Source organism: Papilio polytes, unplaced genomic scaffold (genome assembly GCF_000836215.1).
Source record: "Papilio polytes unplaced genomic scaffold, Ppol_1.0 DF824102.1, whole genome shotgun sequence".
Classification (NCBI taxonomy): Eukaryota; Metazoa; Arthropoda; class Insecta; order Lepidoptera; family Papilionidae; genus Papilio; species Papilio polytes.
This window is the reverse complement of record NW_013525102.1, coordinates 5452533-5470536: the sequence shown is the minus strand read 5'-3', so window position 1 is coordinate 5470536 and position 18004 is coordinate 5452533. Positions and strand designations below refer to the sequence as shown.

The following is an 18004-nucleotide window of genomic DNA, read 5'->3' as shown; positions in this document are numbered from 1 at the left end:
ATAATATTAGTAAGAAGTAAGATAACACGCGTATTATTAACAAAGGGATCTAAATTTATATAATTTAATTTTATTACCAAATAAATGAAAATATCAAAACTTTCTATGGTTTTATTTTTAACGAAATATAATTTCTTTAAATTCACAATCACTAAATTAAATACAATAAATATAAATTAATATAAAAGACGAACAAAACATACGAAAGACGTAATAAAAATTTCATATTCAGAAACATTATATGGATATCATCCAAGGACTTACAAATTTTTTCACATATTCGTTTCACTATAATTTCTTTTTTATAATGAAAAGCCAACCTTTCAGTTTATTCGATTTTAAGAGTTTTATCAATTTTATTACAGGATTCGTTATTTTTTGTGCGTTCTCGGGTTCGTTCGATCTGTCGTACGTCGTAAACGCGTTGGTTTTTCATCACAATATATTCTCTTTTCCCGACGTTCCTCGCCTTTGCCCGCGACCGTCTGCTGAACAAATTTACAACATAAATTCTAAGACACCAAAGATTATTTTAATGTCTCAATATTATGGATAAAGTAGTAACAAGATTATCAAGAAGATAAAAGATAATTAGATGTCGCAAGATAATCATTGACCTCTTTAAATGAATTGCTTAATGTTACAAATTATGCTTACTTCATAATAAAACTTCATATTATCATTTTTAAAGTATCATCTTTACATACCCTTTGTGATTCCCGATTTACAGTCCGCTGTCTTAGCTCTGAACATGGCAATCCGGGCGCGATGTCACCGGCCGGAAGTCTTTCTTCAATATTTACGTTGTAAGAATTGGCTTGCGAACGTCTGAAAAATATACAGAAAGATTGTAAAGTGAAAAAAAACTAGTATAAAACAATTAATCGTAATAATAATGTACATACGTAGCGTTGGTTTCATAAGACAACATACTGGGGTCTTGACTTTTATTCGGTTGTGGACTGCCTGGAAACTCAAACGCGTCCCGGCACACTGCTTCACGGACTTCCTGCAAACGCCGCCTCTCCTCTGCCACTTTGCGATCTATCTCAGCGACTACGGACAATACACTAGCAATATATTCGATAAAATTGTCTTCTATTTTATTATAATGAAACAGTCACTCCTGTTTATAGATTCAAGTTAATTTTGTGGTATATACCACGTTTGGCACGGTATAACGCTATACCAAAACTTAGGTTCAAAGCACACTTACTGTGTTTATTCCTTTGTCGTTGTTTGTTAAGGACTTCATTTTCTAAACAGTCTATTCTCTTACTGAGAACTTCCTCTTTACGAAGTATTGTTTTCCACGTTCTACATATTTTAAAATGCAGATAAGAGAGCTCTTGAGCATCCAATGACTGTAATAAAAGAAGAATATATTGTTAGTAATGTTTTATCTTTTTGACCGACTTCCCAAAGGAGAAGGTTCTCAATTCGTCTGTATGTTTTTTATGTGTGTTATACTATAAGGAGTTTATTTGTCTCTTACCTCAATATTTTCCTTCAATATTTTGTTTGCTATGTATTTCAAATATGCTTGTTCTGCAATCCTTCGTTGTTCAACATCAACTTGCTCAAATATATTGCGTATCGTATCAGAAATGTTTATATCAAGGGAACAAGTACAAGGCCCGTGTATCTTCATTTTTGGATTATAGTTAAATTCTTCAACATCAGTTTTTGTTAATGTCTTTATTTCATAATTCGAGCTCTTTTTGGAATATTGTTTGTTCATGTCACCGAAAGAAGCGTTTGCAATGTCCTAAGGTATTTAAATAGATTTTATTCTAATAAGTTTGATTCAAATTAAAACTTAAAAATGTATCTTACCTTATTTACATTTGAAGGGTTAGACAAAATAATTTTAGCTCTTAAAATCTTGTTCTCTTTTTCCAGTTTATCAACTTTTCGCATTGCATCAATGCTCATACTTCTTAAATTATCAGTTTCATTTTCGTGTACTTTTAAAATGTCCTGTAAGGTTTCCTCATGAAGGTTTTGTAAATTTTGGACTCCCTGGTTATGTTCATTCATAATATTTTTAATGTTATTGTCATATTGTGCTTTGATTGCTCGGATCTTTTCTTTGTAATTCCTGTCTATGTTTTCTAAAGTACTTGTAAGAAATTTGATTTTTTCTTGCTGGTTGTCGAATTGAACCATGACAGCGACATCTTTAGTCTTTAAGTGGTCAGCGACATTAGTGACATTTTTACTAGATTTAATATTCAATTCTTTTGGTATACTAGTCAATAACTTTGTATGTTTCGACACTACAGGGTCATTTGTAAAAGGCTTCCTAAGTTGTTCATTGCTATAGGTCCTTCTTAGAAATTCTCTGAATATTTCAGTATTTGTAGGTTCAAGACTATCTTTATTGTTGTCCACTTGGTTTCCGATTTCATTTACTGCGTTCTTTGTATAATCAAGACTTTTCTCAAAGGCGTTATTCCTTTTTCTTATGTCTAATTGCGAGGTTGTATCGACAGAATCATTTGTTATATTGTTTCCGATATACAAATTACTATCGCGTTCTAAAACATTCCGTTGATACAAGTACAAGTCGATCTTAGTTTTGGGAACATTGTCAAATGTTATTTCTTCTTCAAGATTTTCTTTCACTTCTAAAGGTTCATAATTTCCCCTAAATGACTTCAAAGAAGTAAATGAACGTGAAATCCGACTATCAGTAGCTTTTCTACCATTTATTCCATTTTTATGCTCTTCTTTGCTAACCTTCTTAACGATACCAAGATTTTTTACAAAAGTCGTTTCGCTTAAGGAAACGTGCGAGTAAACAGGATTAGACGCTAACAAATTACTTTTGCCTTCATCACTTAAAAGTGGAGTTATATTCTCGGTTTTATACAAATTCTGTTTGAAAGGTTTTGTGTCCGATATTTTTTTTGCAGAATAATAATTATTTTGTGGTAATAGTATTTCTCTGCTCACTGCCTTATACAGTGATTCATTTAATCTCATTTTTTCTTTAGGAATTCCTGTATTGATTTTACTTTCGTCCTCACAATCCGAGTCTCGATAGATTATAATAAAATCCTTATTACTAACAATATTTGATTGAGTTAAAGACAGATTAATTTCATTACTTCCACTAGTATTAGCATAGATATCATTAATACTAGTTTCGTTCACCATGGCAACATTTGGAGTATCAAAATCAATTTTATCTCTTTCCTTCTTATCGTCAATTGTATATGTTAAGACCTTTGGAGGAATTTCTGATTTTGAAGCATTATTATCCGGACTCGTTTCATTAACATGACCTGAATGCTTACTCACAGACTCTATAGTATCTTCGTTACTAATGCAGGAAACTGAATATTGTTCCATTGCTGTAAAACTTAGTTTCTTAATTTTATAGTGTACATACGCATTTTTCACAAATCCTAAAGACGGTTCTACGTTTGCTGTTAAAATTTGAACTTCGTTAACTTCAGCTTGTACGTTAGTTAACAACTGACTTTCTTTTTTATCTGATCTTGGTACAACGCAATCATCCGATAGCTTATTAAGCACTCTTCCTTCTTCGTACCCACCAATAATTTTATTATTTATATTACTCTCATGTAAATAATTACTATCAATTTCATTGAAGTCTATTTTTTCAGTTTGTGTTGTTGTGCTCGTTAAGTTATATTTTAATTGGGTTTGTACAGCAAAATCGATTACCTTCTTATTTTTTAAAGATTCTAATATGGATCTAAGAGATTTTATGTCTTGACATTTTTCTTCGAGCTCCAATTTAACTTTCTTAATAATATCTTGATTCTCCTTCTTATCCTTAATTGCATTTTCTAGTCGGACTTCTAACTCATTTATTTTATCTAATGCTGTTGTATACATGTCTTGCATAGAACAAATTTCATCTTCTAATTTCAAAATGTAAATTCGAACTGAATGTTTAAGCTTATCAATCAAAAGCTTTTGATTAAGTAGTTCAGCTTCTAAGTCATTTATAACACTTTTGTCTTTAGATAATTGATATTCTAAAGTTTTCTTAAGAACGCTTAATTCTTGTTGTGCATCTAGCTTCTCTTTTATTGCTTGTTCTTTTTCTTTGAATATTTTTTGCTTTTCCTTTTCAACAATTTTTTTGGCCTCATCAGCTTTTGTTAACACTAAATGACATGAATTATTTCTCGTTTCAATGTAATTATCAATTCGTTCTAACGAAGTCATTATACTTTTAAGGCCACAATTATCTGGCGACAAGGCGCTGTCTCCAACACATTTAATTTCCAGTTGCTTTATATCCGTAGCAATAATTTCCCTTTCGCCATTTAACCGACTTTCATTTTCTTTAGCCGATGTTTCAACTTCAACCTTAGTCGTTGAGAGTTTTTCTTCTAATTGTAGATTATGATCCTTCAATTTTGCCAATTCAATTCTCATATTATGTGTTGTTTTCGCATCTAAAAGACATCATTCAACCATGTTACACAAAAATATAAAAATACCAAATAATTCTGAAGATAGAAAAATCAAATATAAAAATAATTAAGTCTTACGGTGTGCTTCCATTAACTTCAGTGATTTATCTACTTCGTGGTTTCTGATACCTCTATTCTCGCCTATGTCCAACATGGTAGCTAGGCTTGTCTGCAATCTTTCGACTTCATCTCCTAATTCATTGACTTGGTTTTCTAAAATCGCTATCTTATCATCTCGATCAGTAATTTCTTTACCAAGGTTAGCGATGGTTTGATCCTAAATTAAATAAAACATATAATTAACGACCTGTTTTCTATACCACGTATAACGTATGTTCGTTTCTATTATTGACGCAAAATATATTTTATGTAGCATTAGTTGATAAAAAAGAATATTCTTGACTGATTCCATGTCTACTACAGCTAACTGGTTTGCTGTATTCGTTTTCTAGCTTTTATGAAGATCATAGTAGACTTCTTGTATAATAATTACCGATTCTTTCAATTCGTTTAAGAGATGTTGGATTCGGTTTAAATTACAATAGTTTTCTTCTTTAATCTTCTCCACTTCATTTTTTATATCTACTACCTGTATAGAGTTAGACGATTTTACATGTAGCTGAAGCTGAAAAAGTAATGCAAAAAAACTTATTTTACACATTTCGCTAATGAATTTTAAAAAATTGGGTTAAGGAAAAATGCAGGATAAGCAGATGAGATGGCAATACTTCACAAGCTAAAATGCGATGCAGCAGTAACCCTTTAAATAGGGATATTTTTACAGAATATATTAGAACTTGTTAAGAATGGACTGTAGGTTTCTAATGAAATGGACAAAATGCGACCAGCAATAATAAAAGTATTATTAAGATGAGCGTGTGCATTTGAAAATAGAATGTATAAGTATTTAAGAGAAAAATTAAATCATCGCCAGTCAAACCGTACCTCTTTTCTTGCGCTTATTAAAGTATCTTCTATGTTCTCATTATACGCCATTAGGTTCTTAGTTGCTTCTTGCAATTCTTGGTTTCTTATTTCTAAACTTTGCAAGAGTATCGATTTCGATTGTAATTCGAGCTCAAGATTTTCGTTTTCTTTTTTAATTTCATCATAAGCAGTTTTTAACTCGTCATGATCCTTTTCTAAAGCTACTTTGGAGTTAATTTCACTTGTGAGATTATTATTTTCCTCTATTACCGCGTTCAGAGAACTCTTTATATTCAAGTTTTCTATCTGTAGAGAATCTACATTATTTTGTAGTATTTGTTGTTGTTCTTGTAATGCTTGAATTTGTATAACCAAGTTATTGTTTTTATCATTTGTTTTGTTTATAACGCTTCGTAAATTATCGAGTTCATGTTTTTGTTTAGTTATTTGAGTTTCAATATTATCCTTTTCGAGAAGTAAATTATCATATTCCCTACACAAGTTAAAATAGTTTTGTTCTAAAGTTTTAACTCTCTCCGTAAGTGAAATAAAAAGTTTCTTTTCTATTTTAATTTTATCTAAAGTATTTAAATGGCTCTGAATTTCATGATTTTTGAGTAACAAATCATTTTTTAAATTATTATTTTCATCGAACATTACATCGTTTCGATGTTTAATCATTGCCAGCTCTTCTTTCATATTTTTATTTTCTTCCAAAACAGTAGCAAAATATTCTTTTTGCTCTTTAAGTACTTGAATCTGAATATTTGCTTTGTCTAATTCAATTGTTGTTTCTTGCAACTCGTTTAACAAACTGCCTTTTTCTTCTTCAAGTTTTTCATACATATTTTGTGAAACCTTTAAAGTTTCTTTTAGGTCATTTATTTCTTGAACCTTACATTCCAATACTTCATTGTCTTTTTCTTCTAAATATTTTATACTTTCATGACTTTGACTTATTAAACTTTTGATACCTTCCGTGTTCAGTGCTACAAATTTATCAATTTCATTTACTAAGACTTCACTTCCAGTACTTTGATTATCCAACGTTCTAATTTCCATTACGTCTGATTTTTTTACGCTAATCTGTAAGTTATTGTCAGTTTTCTCACTACTTACTGATAATTTCCCATAATTACTAAGAGCGTCTAATAGTAATTTACTTTCTTTACTGGCCACATTTAAAGAATTCAATGCTTCTTTTTTTTCACTTTCTAATTCTCGAATTTTGTCATTGAAAAGCTGATTCATTTCCTGCAACTGGTTAACAAGGTTGCTATTTTCCTGTTTGATGGTTTCTGCTTCCATTATTACACTTTTCGTCTCCAAACACTTGTTAACTAATTCATCGTTTAAATGTTTCTTTTCATTAAGTAGTTCTTGATTTTCATTTGTTAATTTTTTTACACATTCTTGTAATTCATCTATTAATTCCTCTAACTTTTCATTGCGTTTAATCATCTTTTCATTTCTCTCTAAAAAATCACAATTTACTAAGATTCAATAATACAACATAAATTCAAACGGAACGCGTTCATGTTTTAAGCTGATTTGTATTATATTGGACAATTTGAATATTAAGAACTAACATAGTAACTAACTGAATATGAATAACTATGTATTTTGTCTTAAAGTTCGAATACTTAAGTTCCACGAAGAATTGCGATAGCGATTGATATACACACTATAGTTAATAATATGCTTATTAGCCGAACATTAAAACGAATTTTTACACTTTCGGTTTTTAAGCAAAGTGTCAATAGAATTTGTTGTTGAATCGTGGCCTTATTCTTTAGATCGTTGTTAGATATCAAAATATCGTTTCACTATTCGGCAATTAGTATTTACATTTATTTACTCTCGTCAATTCTACCAACCGTTCCAATTCTCAATTTTAAGATTATCATTCATAAGTTTTTCGTGGAATTCATTTTTAATTCTATTGTTTTCTTCTTCTTTGTAAAAAAGAGTATCTTTAAGATTTTTAACTTCTTGTCGAAGTGAATTTATTTGCTCTATAAAGTCTTCTATCTCATGTTGACTTTCTCTTGCAACCTGCAAAAAATACTCATCAAGAAATAGTTTCTTATCGTTAAAATTACCAACTAATTTAATTTGCTATTAGCAACTAACATAGTCTTTATTTATCCTTAGAAACTTGTTTATCTCAACTGTTAAAGTTTCTATTTGCTGTTCTTGACACATAATCTTGCATTCACTCTCTTTTAATTTACAAACTAAGCCATGCTTCTCTTTTTCCCAATCAGTGGAAGCTTCGCTTAATTTATTTTGCAAAGATATATTTTCGCATCTGATCTGCTCCAATAAAGATGATTTTGAATCGATTATATCACTTTGAGCACATAACTGCGTTTCCAAAGTAGATGTTTCATCAGCCAGAACTATAAATTTCTCTTTGAGATTATCAAGATCTTCTGATCGTTTTTTATAATAATCTCTTTCCGAAAGTAACATGTTATAAGAATTTAATTTGGTTTTCAAATTGTCACATTCTTTTTCAAGTTCGTCATACTTTAGACATTTTTGTGTCAGACAATTTTTTTCATATTTTAATTCATCGTGACAGACGAGAAGTTCATCATAGCAAGCTTGTAAATTCTTTAACCGATGTAGATTTTGTACTTCAATACTACAGCTGTTAATAAGTACGGTTTCATTTGCTATAGACTCTTCCTCTTCAGGTGTACTACTTTTGTGTAGAATTTCTTTCATTTCATCATTCCCTATTATATCTGCTACAAGATGAGCTCTTTTACTATCGATGTTTATTTCAAAGTTATCTTGATGTGTCACTGCGAATGCGGTTTCTACACGTGAAATTATTTCAGTGTGATAACAAGAACAATCTTTTGAACAAGGTGAGATTAAGGCACAGCAGAATTTTTCCAATACTTTTAATTTATAAAAGATCTTTCCCTTTATGTCGACGTTTCGTGTATCCTTTCCCGACGTCTGTAGAAATATTTGAATAATTACTCATTCACTTACAAAAAAAAAGAAAACTTATTATTTTTTAATAATTACCAATAGATCAAGATAGTGTTTGTATTTTTCGTTTTGACATAAAGTCCCAAATATTTTTTCAAGCGCTGTGTAAATATGGGCATATATGCAATACGGTTCACAAACGTCATTTTCCATCACCTAGAAGAAAAATGTAAAAAAAAAGTTGAATTGAATCTCAATACATTTTTCTATTAAAAAATTGCATTTCATACTTTTCACATACAGATCTAAGCATGGATTGAAATAACTTTAAGTAACTTACAGCAATTGTATTTCGCATCGCATTCAATTTGGCGTCTTTTCTTATTATAGTATCTTTCATGTCTTCAATTCTTGGATCGTGAACTACTGTAATAGTTAATTATTAAAAATAGAAAAGTTATTTAAATATTAATAATAGTAATTTTTATTCACGTAAAATATACCCTTTTTTTATATGAGAAGGGGGCAAGCGAGCGGCGGGAACACAATCTATCTATCTATCTTTACTATTATAATAAAGCGTAAACACACACTTCTTTGTTGCCTAAGATGTCAGCAATTACATAATTTCTTAATAATTCTTATTTTAATAAAAAGCCCTACACTTACGTCGCGCTACAGGCTATATATTTTCACGCCATTAAACTTAGGAGGTAAATATTTTTGATAAAAACCCTGATGTGGGAAAGAAACCATAAGTTGCTGCCAACATCAAGAAAGTAAGATTGTCAAGGTTTGTCATGTCATGTCATTTTGAAAATTGCAATTAATAATTTGACAAATGTGAACAATAAAATGAATTTTTTAAAATTTCATGCGGATTAAGTCGCATGGGAACAGCTAGTTGTATATAAAAATAAGAAATTAAAGATATGTAAGAAATGTAATAATTCAATAAAACATTACCGGTGCTTGCATCACACGAACAAGCAAGAGACCCACCCTTGTCACCTTGAGTTTGTGTTTCTTTACACGGATAAAAAGATTTATCCACAGACCTCTAAAATCATATAAAACTCGTAAAATTTGATTATCAAACCAACTTATTTGTGCCTTTTTCGTAACTATATAATACATTCGTCGGAATTATCTATTAACTGTCTTAAGACTTAAGAATAAACAATATAATGTGAACACCAACCTCAGTTGCGAATGATGAGCTAGTCTGGAAACAGTAATCAAATTTAATATGTAAGCTAATACTAAAAAAGAGTTTATTGATAGTTTTAACTTTGAAAAATAATCGGTATATTTGGCATACGAAAACGACGGCTTAGCCCAGCATTTTAGTCAATTCAAAATATTTGTGCTAAAATCTTAAAATTATGTTCGATAATTAATACCTCAAATTCTTGAAATCGCATTATCTGAAAAAAAAAGAAAATGCTCATGAAGTTGTATATTCTTTAAAAGTAAAAAAATATACAATAAGCGAGCATAGACCAAAACGAAACCATAGTAAGTATTCAAGAATTACCTCATCTCCTCTAGATTTTCCCGTCTGAAAAAAGCAAAAAAAAACATTAAAAACACTTACAAAACAATAAACCTATAAAAGTCAACTTAAATATAACATACCTCAAATGTTTCAGAATCAATACCCTTGAAATAAAAATATAAGTTAATTCACGCATTTAAAGTGAAAAAATACTACATAATACATGTTCGTGCATTACCTCCGTAAATCCTGAGAGATCTAGATCCAAACACTAAAAAAAATTACAACAATTTAGCAACAAAAATAAAAAGGAGTAGTTATTAAAAAAGGATTATATTTCTTACCATGTCATCTAGTTGTTTATTAGCCGTTTTTATAGCTGCATGCTGAAAAAAAAATAGTTAATAAGAGATTATGCAAATGCGAGCAAATAATTCAAATCTGTTTACTCACAGCATTTGCTATATCGGTCTTTTGATCATTAGTAAGTTCAAGCTGATCGTATGCTGCTAGCAACTGTTCGAATTCTTCAATCTTCCGTCTCAAACGATTAATTTCTGTATTCTTCGTCACCATAAGTGTGTTCACTATGACGTCAGTTGGTAAATACTTCGGTCTGCAGGTTTCATTGTTACGTTTTATGACTTCCACCAAATGGTCACTTTTATCCGAACAAAAATGTGACCATGCCCTCGCGTCCGTGCATGACGAATACGCTTTCAGCTTTCCTTCATTCCTCGCGGGCAAATCCAAGAGTTCATACTCGTTGAACACTCGTTCTCGTTTCGATATAAATGACATGACTTAACGTAAACACAAACAGTTAGATAAATTTATGTAACCGACATATTTACTCGGAATATTTTACATTATCAAATTTTAAATCCATGAACAATATCGTAATATCAATAATTATAAACAATGTCCAAAACAATAACTATTTTGAACTGTCAGTCGCGATTGAGAGATGTCTTTAAATCGAATGACATTTTTTAAAAACATTTAAAGCTCATATTTCTGTAACTAACCAAGTATAAAATACCAAAGAATCCTGAAAGTTAAAGGAGGGAATGCTTTATCTAACTTATTATGTTCGTTTGTAATTTGTTGCTTTTCTTTTTAATTTCATATCAGCTTTTTGATGTTCATAACTAGTCATCCAGACTTTTGTACAAACAAATTCTATTCAAGAAAAATAATTCAGAACGTATCAACAAACGTCGCATCACTTCCACACAGACAATTATAATTCAGATATCAAAATTGTTTGTCATGAAGTTCGAGTGGATAAAATATCTGTAAAAATAAAATCAACCGGTTTTCTCCTTCAATGAATTATACATATCACAGAAAAACTATTTTACTGTCTCGCAACGAAGGCAAATTGAAATCCTATGACTCTTGTTTCGACTTGCGGGCGTGGAGTCATGATATGAGCGCGCGCGACCGCTACCTGAGGGAATGGATGAAGTGCAACATGCCGCCATGCCTATTGCCTTTATCCACCTTGAACAATTTATTAAAATCAATGTCCTGCAGGAACATAGGTCAAGTAAGTACAGCATTACCTTTTGTCGGTGTTCATTCTATTCCATCATTATTTTTTCTTTCTTCATCTATAACCATCTTTAGTCATTTTAAATTAGAGACTACAATAACTTATTAACAACTTAAAAAAAATAGGTAGCTCCACGTTGTCATCCTGATTGCAAATCCAAAAGAATTTTGGAAACTATATGTACGTCGTGTCAGGCTATGAAAGACTGTCTCAAAAATAGTGAAAAAATGGAACATTTCTTTGAGGAAGTACGTAAAATATATTTTTATTTTCTTTTATTATACAATTTATAAAATAATATTATACACATATTGGATTTTTTATAGGAGGAATTAGAAACGGGACATTGGCCTTGCGATAAATGTTTAAATGCATTAAAGAGTATACGAACGTTTTGGAAAGTTATTCTATGTAAGATTTTAAAAATTAATACTGTTCCCAAAGCTGAAGTGATAACTAGAGAACATCGAAGTTCCACCGATTACATTAACGGTGTTGCTAAAGCTTGGCAAAGAGATATAATGGAGCAGGCTGCTTACGTCAAAAACTTAATACCTTCATTGACGACCAGCAGCCTTACGTGGAGAGGTCACAAATGTGAGAGGCATGATGAGACTTTGTTATATCCAGATGATATTCATGCACATGAATTGGCTGAAATTAATTTAAAACATAAAAGAAGTAGAATCATCTCTAGATCTCAGGCAATAAAAGAAAAAGCAACGGACTTTGCGGCCACGAGTACTGTGAAATTATTGGACATTGGATGTGATCCTTTGCATCATGCTGACGAAAAATTAACCAATTATTTAACAACATTGCAAGACCAATTGGAAACACAAGCAAATGAAGTAGAGGAACTGAAAAGGGAGAATTATTCCCTTAAAAGTAAATTACTAGAAGTTCGTAAACTGCAATCACGGTTGTCGTTCCATCGTCCAGCTATTTTCAATTCAGTCTGTGATAGTAATTATGATTTAAAACCTTTAGATACAAGTTCTGAAGAGAATTTTTCTAGTCCTATACAGAAAGAAAATAATTCCGAAGTAATGATTACAGTCAAAAATTATCGAACAGATGTAAGTAAGCTTAAGAAATCATGTAACTGAATTTTATATTCAATAGCAGGGATTAAATCTTTTATATTTATAGGATTTCAAACATGTATGTATGCTACAAGTTGTTCATAAAACCAATAAGTCAACTGAAAATTTTGCTGTAGAAGAGTTACGTTGCTGCAGTAAACAAGATCCGATCGAGTTGCTAACTAAAGGTAAAGATTTCGCTAATCAAAATAACTTTAAGCATGAACTAATGTATTGAAATAATCTTTCACATTTTAGTGCAGAAAACGTTCGGACAAATCGTAAGAAAAGAAATAACCATAGCAAATAAAGAACACAAATGTGCAGATCGACAAGACATAAACGTGACATTCAGAAAACAGATTCTTTGATCACTATTTTGATTTAATACTCCAACAAACGTATCGTACAAATTGAGTAAGTTATCCTAATGTTTGGTAATTGTAATTTGCCATAATATTTACGGTTTTTATTATTTTAATTACATGTAGGTGCAATATTTGTGATGTTAGAAGTGAAAATGTAAACGTCTATGATAGACGATGAAATTAAAATAAAAAAAGAAGTGACAAAGTGTGTATTTAATTTACGAACTGAGACATGATTTTTAATAAACGATCATAAATTAGTTTATTGGCGTCGTTAGCGAAAACAAAATCTAAATGATTGAATGACTTCATTGGTACTAGATACTTGCCAACGACGACAGGCAGTTCCAGCATTAGTCTGTGAACATCAGTCGGAGTCGACAACCAATCATTATCAGCATAATGTAAGAAAACTGGTGTCGTTATGGCAGTTAAATTATATGACGGCGGTTTCCTACTGCCATAGATACGTTTGTTCTTGAACCTTCCATAATCGAATTGGACAAATTTGTTTGAGTTATACAGCTGACCGAAGTGGATTATTTGCTTCGTCGATGCGCCGGCAGGAGTATGTCCAAGTACCACTGGCAACATTGTCTGGAAATAACATTTAGTGATTCTTAATAAAAAAAAATACAGCTAATGGATGAAAATCGATTTACACGTCTTCCTTATCGTTATGCCTAGTAACTATTAACTCGTATGGGGCATGTTGAGTTCCTCTGAAGTTGATGACAAGAAACCTTTGTCATCAGCTTCATAACGCATCACGCATGATGCGTGCAGGTTTCTTATTTTGAAAAAATATGTACAAAACCTACGAAGGCTTTAACTTACGCTATTCAGTTGTTCATTGTTAAATCCGCAAATAAGAAATAATAGATTTTTACATAAAACTTGTGTCAGAGCCTCTTCTAAGCAGTACTTTTCTCCGGCTAATTCATTTATTTTACCATTAGGCAAAAATTCGTTGGCACCTAGCATTTTCATGACTACCTAAAAATTAGAAGACGTAATCAAAATAATTATTTCACTTTTATTATTAAGAACTCTGTCTCTGAAGATTCTTATTCCTTTCTTAGAAAATTGCTTACTTCAACGGAATTTGTGAAGGGTCCAAGAGTTTTTATAAGAGGGCTTCTTATGTGACTTATAAACGCGATAGGAGCTAGAGCATGCATGGCTGATATTTTATTGTTATATTCCGGTCTCGTAGATGCCATTACCCAGAAAGCTGTTGTGCCTTGAGAGAATCCAATATATTGGATGTTAGCGACACCTGTTTCTTTGAGGATATAATCTATCATAGCTGGTAGATCGTAGTAACCTATCTCGTGCCAACTAAACTGCCAAAATGATGATTGCGTAGGTTTTATGGAAGCGTGATGCCGAGAGTAGGTGTTGCCTCTGGCGTTTCCCATCCACACATCATAACCTGCATCGGCTAGAATATAGGCTGTAAATTAAAAATACTTTTAATCAAAGTAAGATTTACTCGTATTACTATTGTGTACAATTTATTACTTCGTATAGTGCATATTTGTTATAATTATTTCTAGTGGCTTGTCTTACCAAGTCCCTTCCCAGGTCTCATAAGTACCCATTCCGCTGAGGATGAAAGTAAGCCATGTTGGAGAAATATAACTGGCCGCTTGATATTAGTTGTTTTGTTTACGCCATGAGGTACTCTGTGCATTTCCAAAATATATTTATCTTCTGTATACACTCTATGTATCTCACAAGGATAGCCATATTTACGAATAAGTGTGAACTGTGAAACAAAGGAAACTTAATAGAATGCTAGCTTTCGTTAGTGACTCCATCCGCGTGGAGTTAAAAGTAAGTAAACACGTAGAGAAGTGGGTGAAGGGTGGAAGAACTTCCATACTATGCTCTACATCTATGCCAAATTTCTTCGAGATCCGTTCAGCAGTTTAGGCTACAAACTCTTACAAATATGCATCCATCCACCTAAACTTTCTAGAATCCTAGATATCTGCTTATACAAGTAGTTATATCGATAATATTCGAATAAGATGTCGAATAAAAAAACTTCGATTTTTTTTAAGAAGTCAATAGTAGGCGCTAACGTATACAAGCTTGTTTGGTTCTTTGATAATTACATCTCGTTAAGTTTGTTTTTTATTTTTATTTATTTATAAGTTTGTTTTTAAAAGTAACCGTTATAAAGTTATTAATAATAGAAAAACTTACGGTATCCAAAGTTGAATCTTCTATAATACTTTGATCTGTCCTAACGATTTCTTGTACATAATTGTCTCCAAGAACACTGACTATATACAGCAAAATTAATTGGTACGGTATTTTAACTGACGTCTGTTTATAATTCATATTGTCTGCAAGATTATGTTTTATGTTTTAACATGACTGATAATTCGTAAAGTATGGATTAAATGATAAACTATTACAAGAGTAAATATAACATTTGCTTTATCTATTTAAGTACTAAGTATACAAAATAATTTAGTAATCGTTACTGAATTGACGTATACTATTATTTATACTTATGTTTTGTTTGTATTATTTACTAGCTATCGCCCGCGACTCTATCCGCGTGGGATTAATAAAAAAGGTGAGTAGCCTATGTATTCTTCAAGACTACCCTCTAAATCTATACCAAATTTCATCGAAATCCGTTCAGTCGTTTAGGCTACAAACTCGTAACAAAGAACCAACCATCCATCCATCTATCTAAACTTTCGCATTTATAACATTTATATGATTACGATTATAAATATAATTATGTTTGTGTCCTTGTTAATAAAAACATATTTCTATTCAAACACTTCTAGAAGATAGAGGGAAGAAACTTAGAGTGCGGATTACTTAGTAAGGGTATTCCAACCATTTGACTTCCGTAAAGCTTATCAGATCAGCTTCGAGCTTAAATGGAACAGTTACAAGAAATAATAGGAAACTCTTAAGTTTGTTATATTAAAAACTAGCTGTTGGTCGCCACTTCGCCCGCGTGAAACAAAAAATAAAATAAAAAATGTAATGCATTAAATGTGATATATGTTACTCGGCAATAACGTATCTTTACAATGCTGAATTTTTTAAATTGGCCCAGTAGTTTTTATACTATTTCAATACATATAAAAATACAGAACTACAAATCTATCTTTTTTTATATTAGTATAGAGTATAGATTGAAGACAAACATGTGGTACTTAATTTCATTAGCGAAATGTTTCTATTATCGTTTATAACCAGGCTAAGCATAAATATTAAGATTAAATTACACTACGCTACTGATGTTACAACATGTTAGTTGATTATTTAAATCGCGTTGTTTCTCAATGTTAAATAATTAGATATAGATATAATAAAATGATAAATCTTTAACTGTGGCAAAAGGTATTTAATAACCTTTGATGCGTTCAAACATCAAATAAATGTTAGTTTATTTATTTTATTTTATTTATAAATAGAAACGATAGCAACGTCTGTCCGTTAATATTGAGTTAATCTTTATTTACATACTAACAATACGATATATAAGCACCACTGACTGCGGAATTTGATGATTAAAGCAACCAGTGGTCAAAGCTGCAGACATAATCCTCACTAAGCCTACTACTAAAATAACCACATTTTGAATCCAATAGTCTAAGAGAGAAGGTAAGGAGTAAAAGGTTGGCATGGTATGAGCATGTTATGAGGAGGTATGAGTCGCATGTAACAAGGAAAACTTTAGTAATGAGTGTGGAGGTACATCGGTAAAGGTAGACTTAAAGATAGATGGATTGCGTGAAAGGTAATATGATCAAGAAGGGAGTGATGACTGTCATCTGACTTAGGATAGAGTTATGTAGATGACAAATCCTATTGCGCCGACCCTACGGGAGTAGGATAAGGAGGAATATGATAAATCTAGCAAGAGCTTAGGGTCCTCCAAGATGCGAGCCTACAATTTCCTCAAAGGCCAGCAACGCATCTGTGTTGCCGCCGCTTGTTTGCCCCCTTGTCTTATAAAAAAAAGAGCTTCTTGAGCTGGCCGAAGTTCTTAACTATTAGTCCATTCTACAATACAACAATCGGAATAATGGTAGTAGATTGCATACACCAAAAGGGGATAACCTCGTTATGGTGCATTATACATTTACATACTACATATTTTCATAAATATTTCATGGTAAAAATAAATTAGTACGTGTTCCTCTTAGGTCACTAAGAGGTAAATTATTTTCAAATATTAATTGAACATTATCCTTGTACCAAAGCTTCTATGTATAATGTTAAACAATATATTTTTACAGTCTATACTTAAGGCGAAGCCATCCATTTATGTTGTTTAAAATAATTTTATGTTTAAAATAAAATGTTCACATTTTTAGGGTTACAAAGAGACGAGATTAGATTAGGGGACTTCAGCCCTCTACCCCTACTGGCGATGGCCAATGATATACAAATTCTTGAATAATTCGTTAATTCATCTACATTAATATTGTACTAAAATCATAAATGCGAAAGATGATATGGATGAATGTTTGTAAGAGTTTGCCGCCTAAATGACTTAACGGATCACGATGTTTAGCATCGATGTAAATCATAGTATAGACCAAGTCGCGGGTAAAAGCTAATTGTAAGATAATTTTAATTTAACTGATTATTTTTGCTTACTTTGCGTCGCCTTAAGCAATCAAAATGCACAATGGACGTGTGGGTTATTCATGATCGTTACTTATTGTAAACAAGTGGTACATATCACAATAAAATGTATTTCAAAATAGTATTAAGCTTGATATTAAGTTTATTAATATCTACAGTGTATAGTTTAGATTTATGTGAAAATCACAAGAATTGTGACAAATGTATTATGGATCCGAATAACTGTGTTTGGTGTGCCGAGGTAAACGTTTATTTCATCTCATATTTTAATAATTATTTTATTAAATTCCTACTTAAAAGAAATGTCAAAGCAAAACAAATGTTATTACTAGTTTGAAAACTTTAAATCAATCTGTTAAGTAACTTAAATACTATATGTTGCGCGTAACTTATTAACTATACCGTTTAAAGTTAGAAGAACTTCATAATTTTGTATTACTTATGTATTCCAGGACAATTATAAAAATGATCGCTGCAAATCCGTTTTCACTGAAGATTGGTGTCCTTCTCATAGGATAAACCCAACTAGC

General features: G+C 31.3%; 3 protein-coding genes across 3 annotated transcripts; 1 reads left to right on the top strand and 2 right to left on the bottom strand.

Moving 5' to 3' along the window:
- Positions 1-160: 160 nt before the first annotated feature.
- LOC106099808 (GRIP and coiled-coil domain-containing protein 2-like) lies at positions 161-10769 on the bottom strand. Its single transcript, XM_013278474.1, has 21 exons — positions 10285-10769; positions 10176-10217; positions 10070-10102; positions 9972-9995; positions 9871-9894; positions 9737-9760; positions 9535-9558; positions 9300-9393; positions 8674-8759; positions 8430-8549; positions 7518-8357; positions 7262-7439; positions 5403-6859; positions 4951-5082; positions 4536-4734; positions 1837-4439; positions 1496-1768; positions 1217-1364; positions 906-1056; positions 708-828; positions 161-485 (listed from the first exon to the last, which is right to left on the bottom strand). The coding sequence occupies exons 1-21, from the start codon at positions 10630-10632 to the stop codon at positions 372-374; spliced, it is 7035 nt and encodes a 2344-aa protein (XP_013133928.1). The 5' UTR covers positions 10633-10769; the 3' UTR covers positions 161-371.
- Positions 10770-11055: 286 nt separating this feature from the next.
- Positions 11056-13030, top strand: LOC106099810. The gene is made up of 5 exons (XM_013278476.1): positions 11056-11383; positions 11515-11637; positions 11716-12468; positions 12542-12662; positions 12733-13030. The coding sequence occupies exons 1-5, from the start codon at positions 11162-11164 to the stop codon at positions 12843-12845; spliced, it is 1332 nt and encodes a 443-aa protein (XP_013133930.1). The 5' UTR covers positions 11056-11161; the 3' UTR covers positions 12846-13030.
- Positions 13031-13278: 248 nt separating this feature from the next.
- On the bottom strand, positions 13279-15136 carry LOC106099811 (lipase 3-like). The gene is made up of 5 exons (XM_013278477.1): positions 15057-15136; positions 14415-14613; positions 13937-14298; positions 13733-13838; positions 13279-13439 (listed from the first exon to the last, which is right to left on the bottom strand). Exons 2-5 carry the CDS (start codon positions 14536-14538, stop codon positions 13360-13362), a joined length of 672 nt encoding a protein of 223 aa, XP_013133931.1. The 5' UTR covers positions 14539-14613; positions 15057-15136; the 3' UTR covers positions 13279-13359.
- Positions 15137-18004: the final 2868 nt, after the last annotated feature.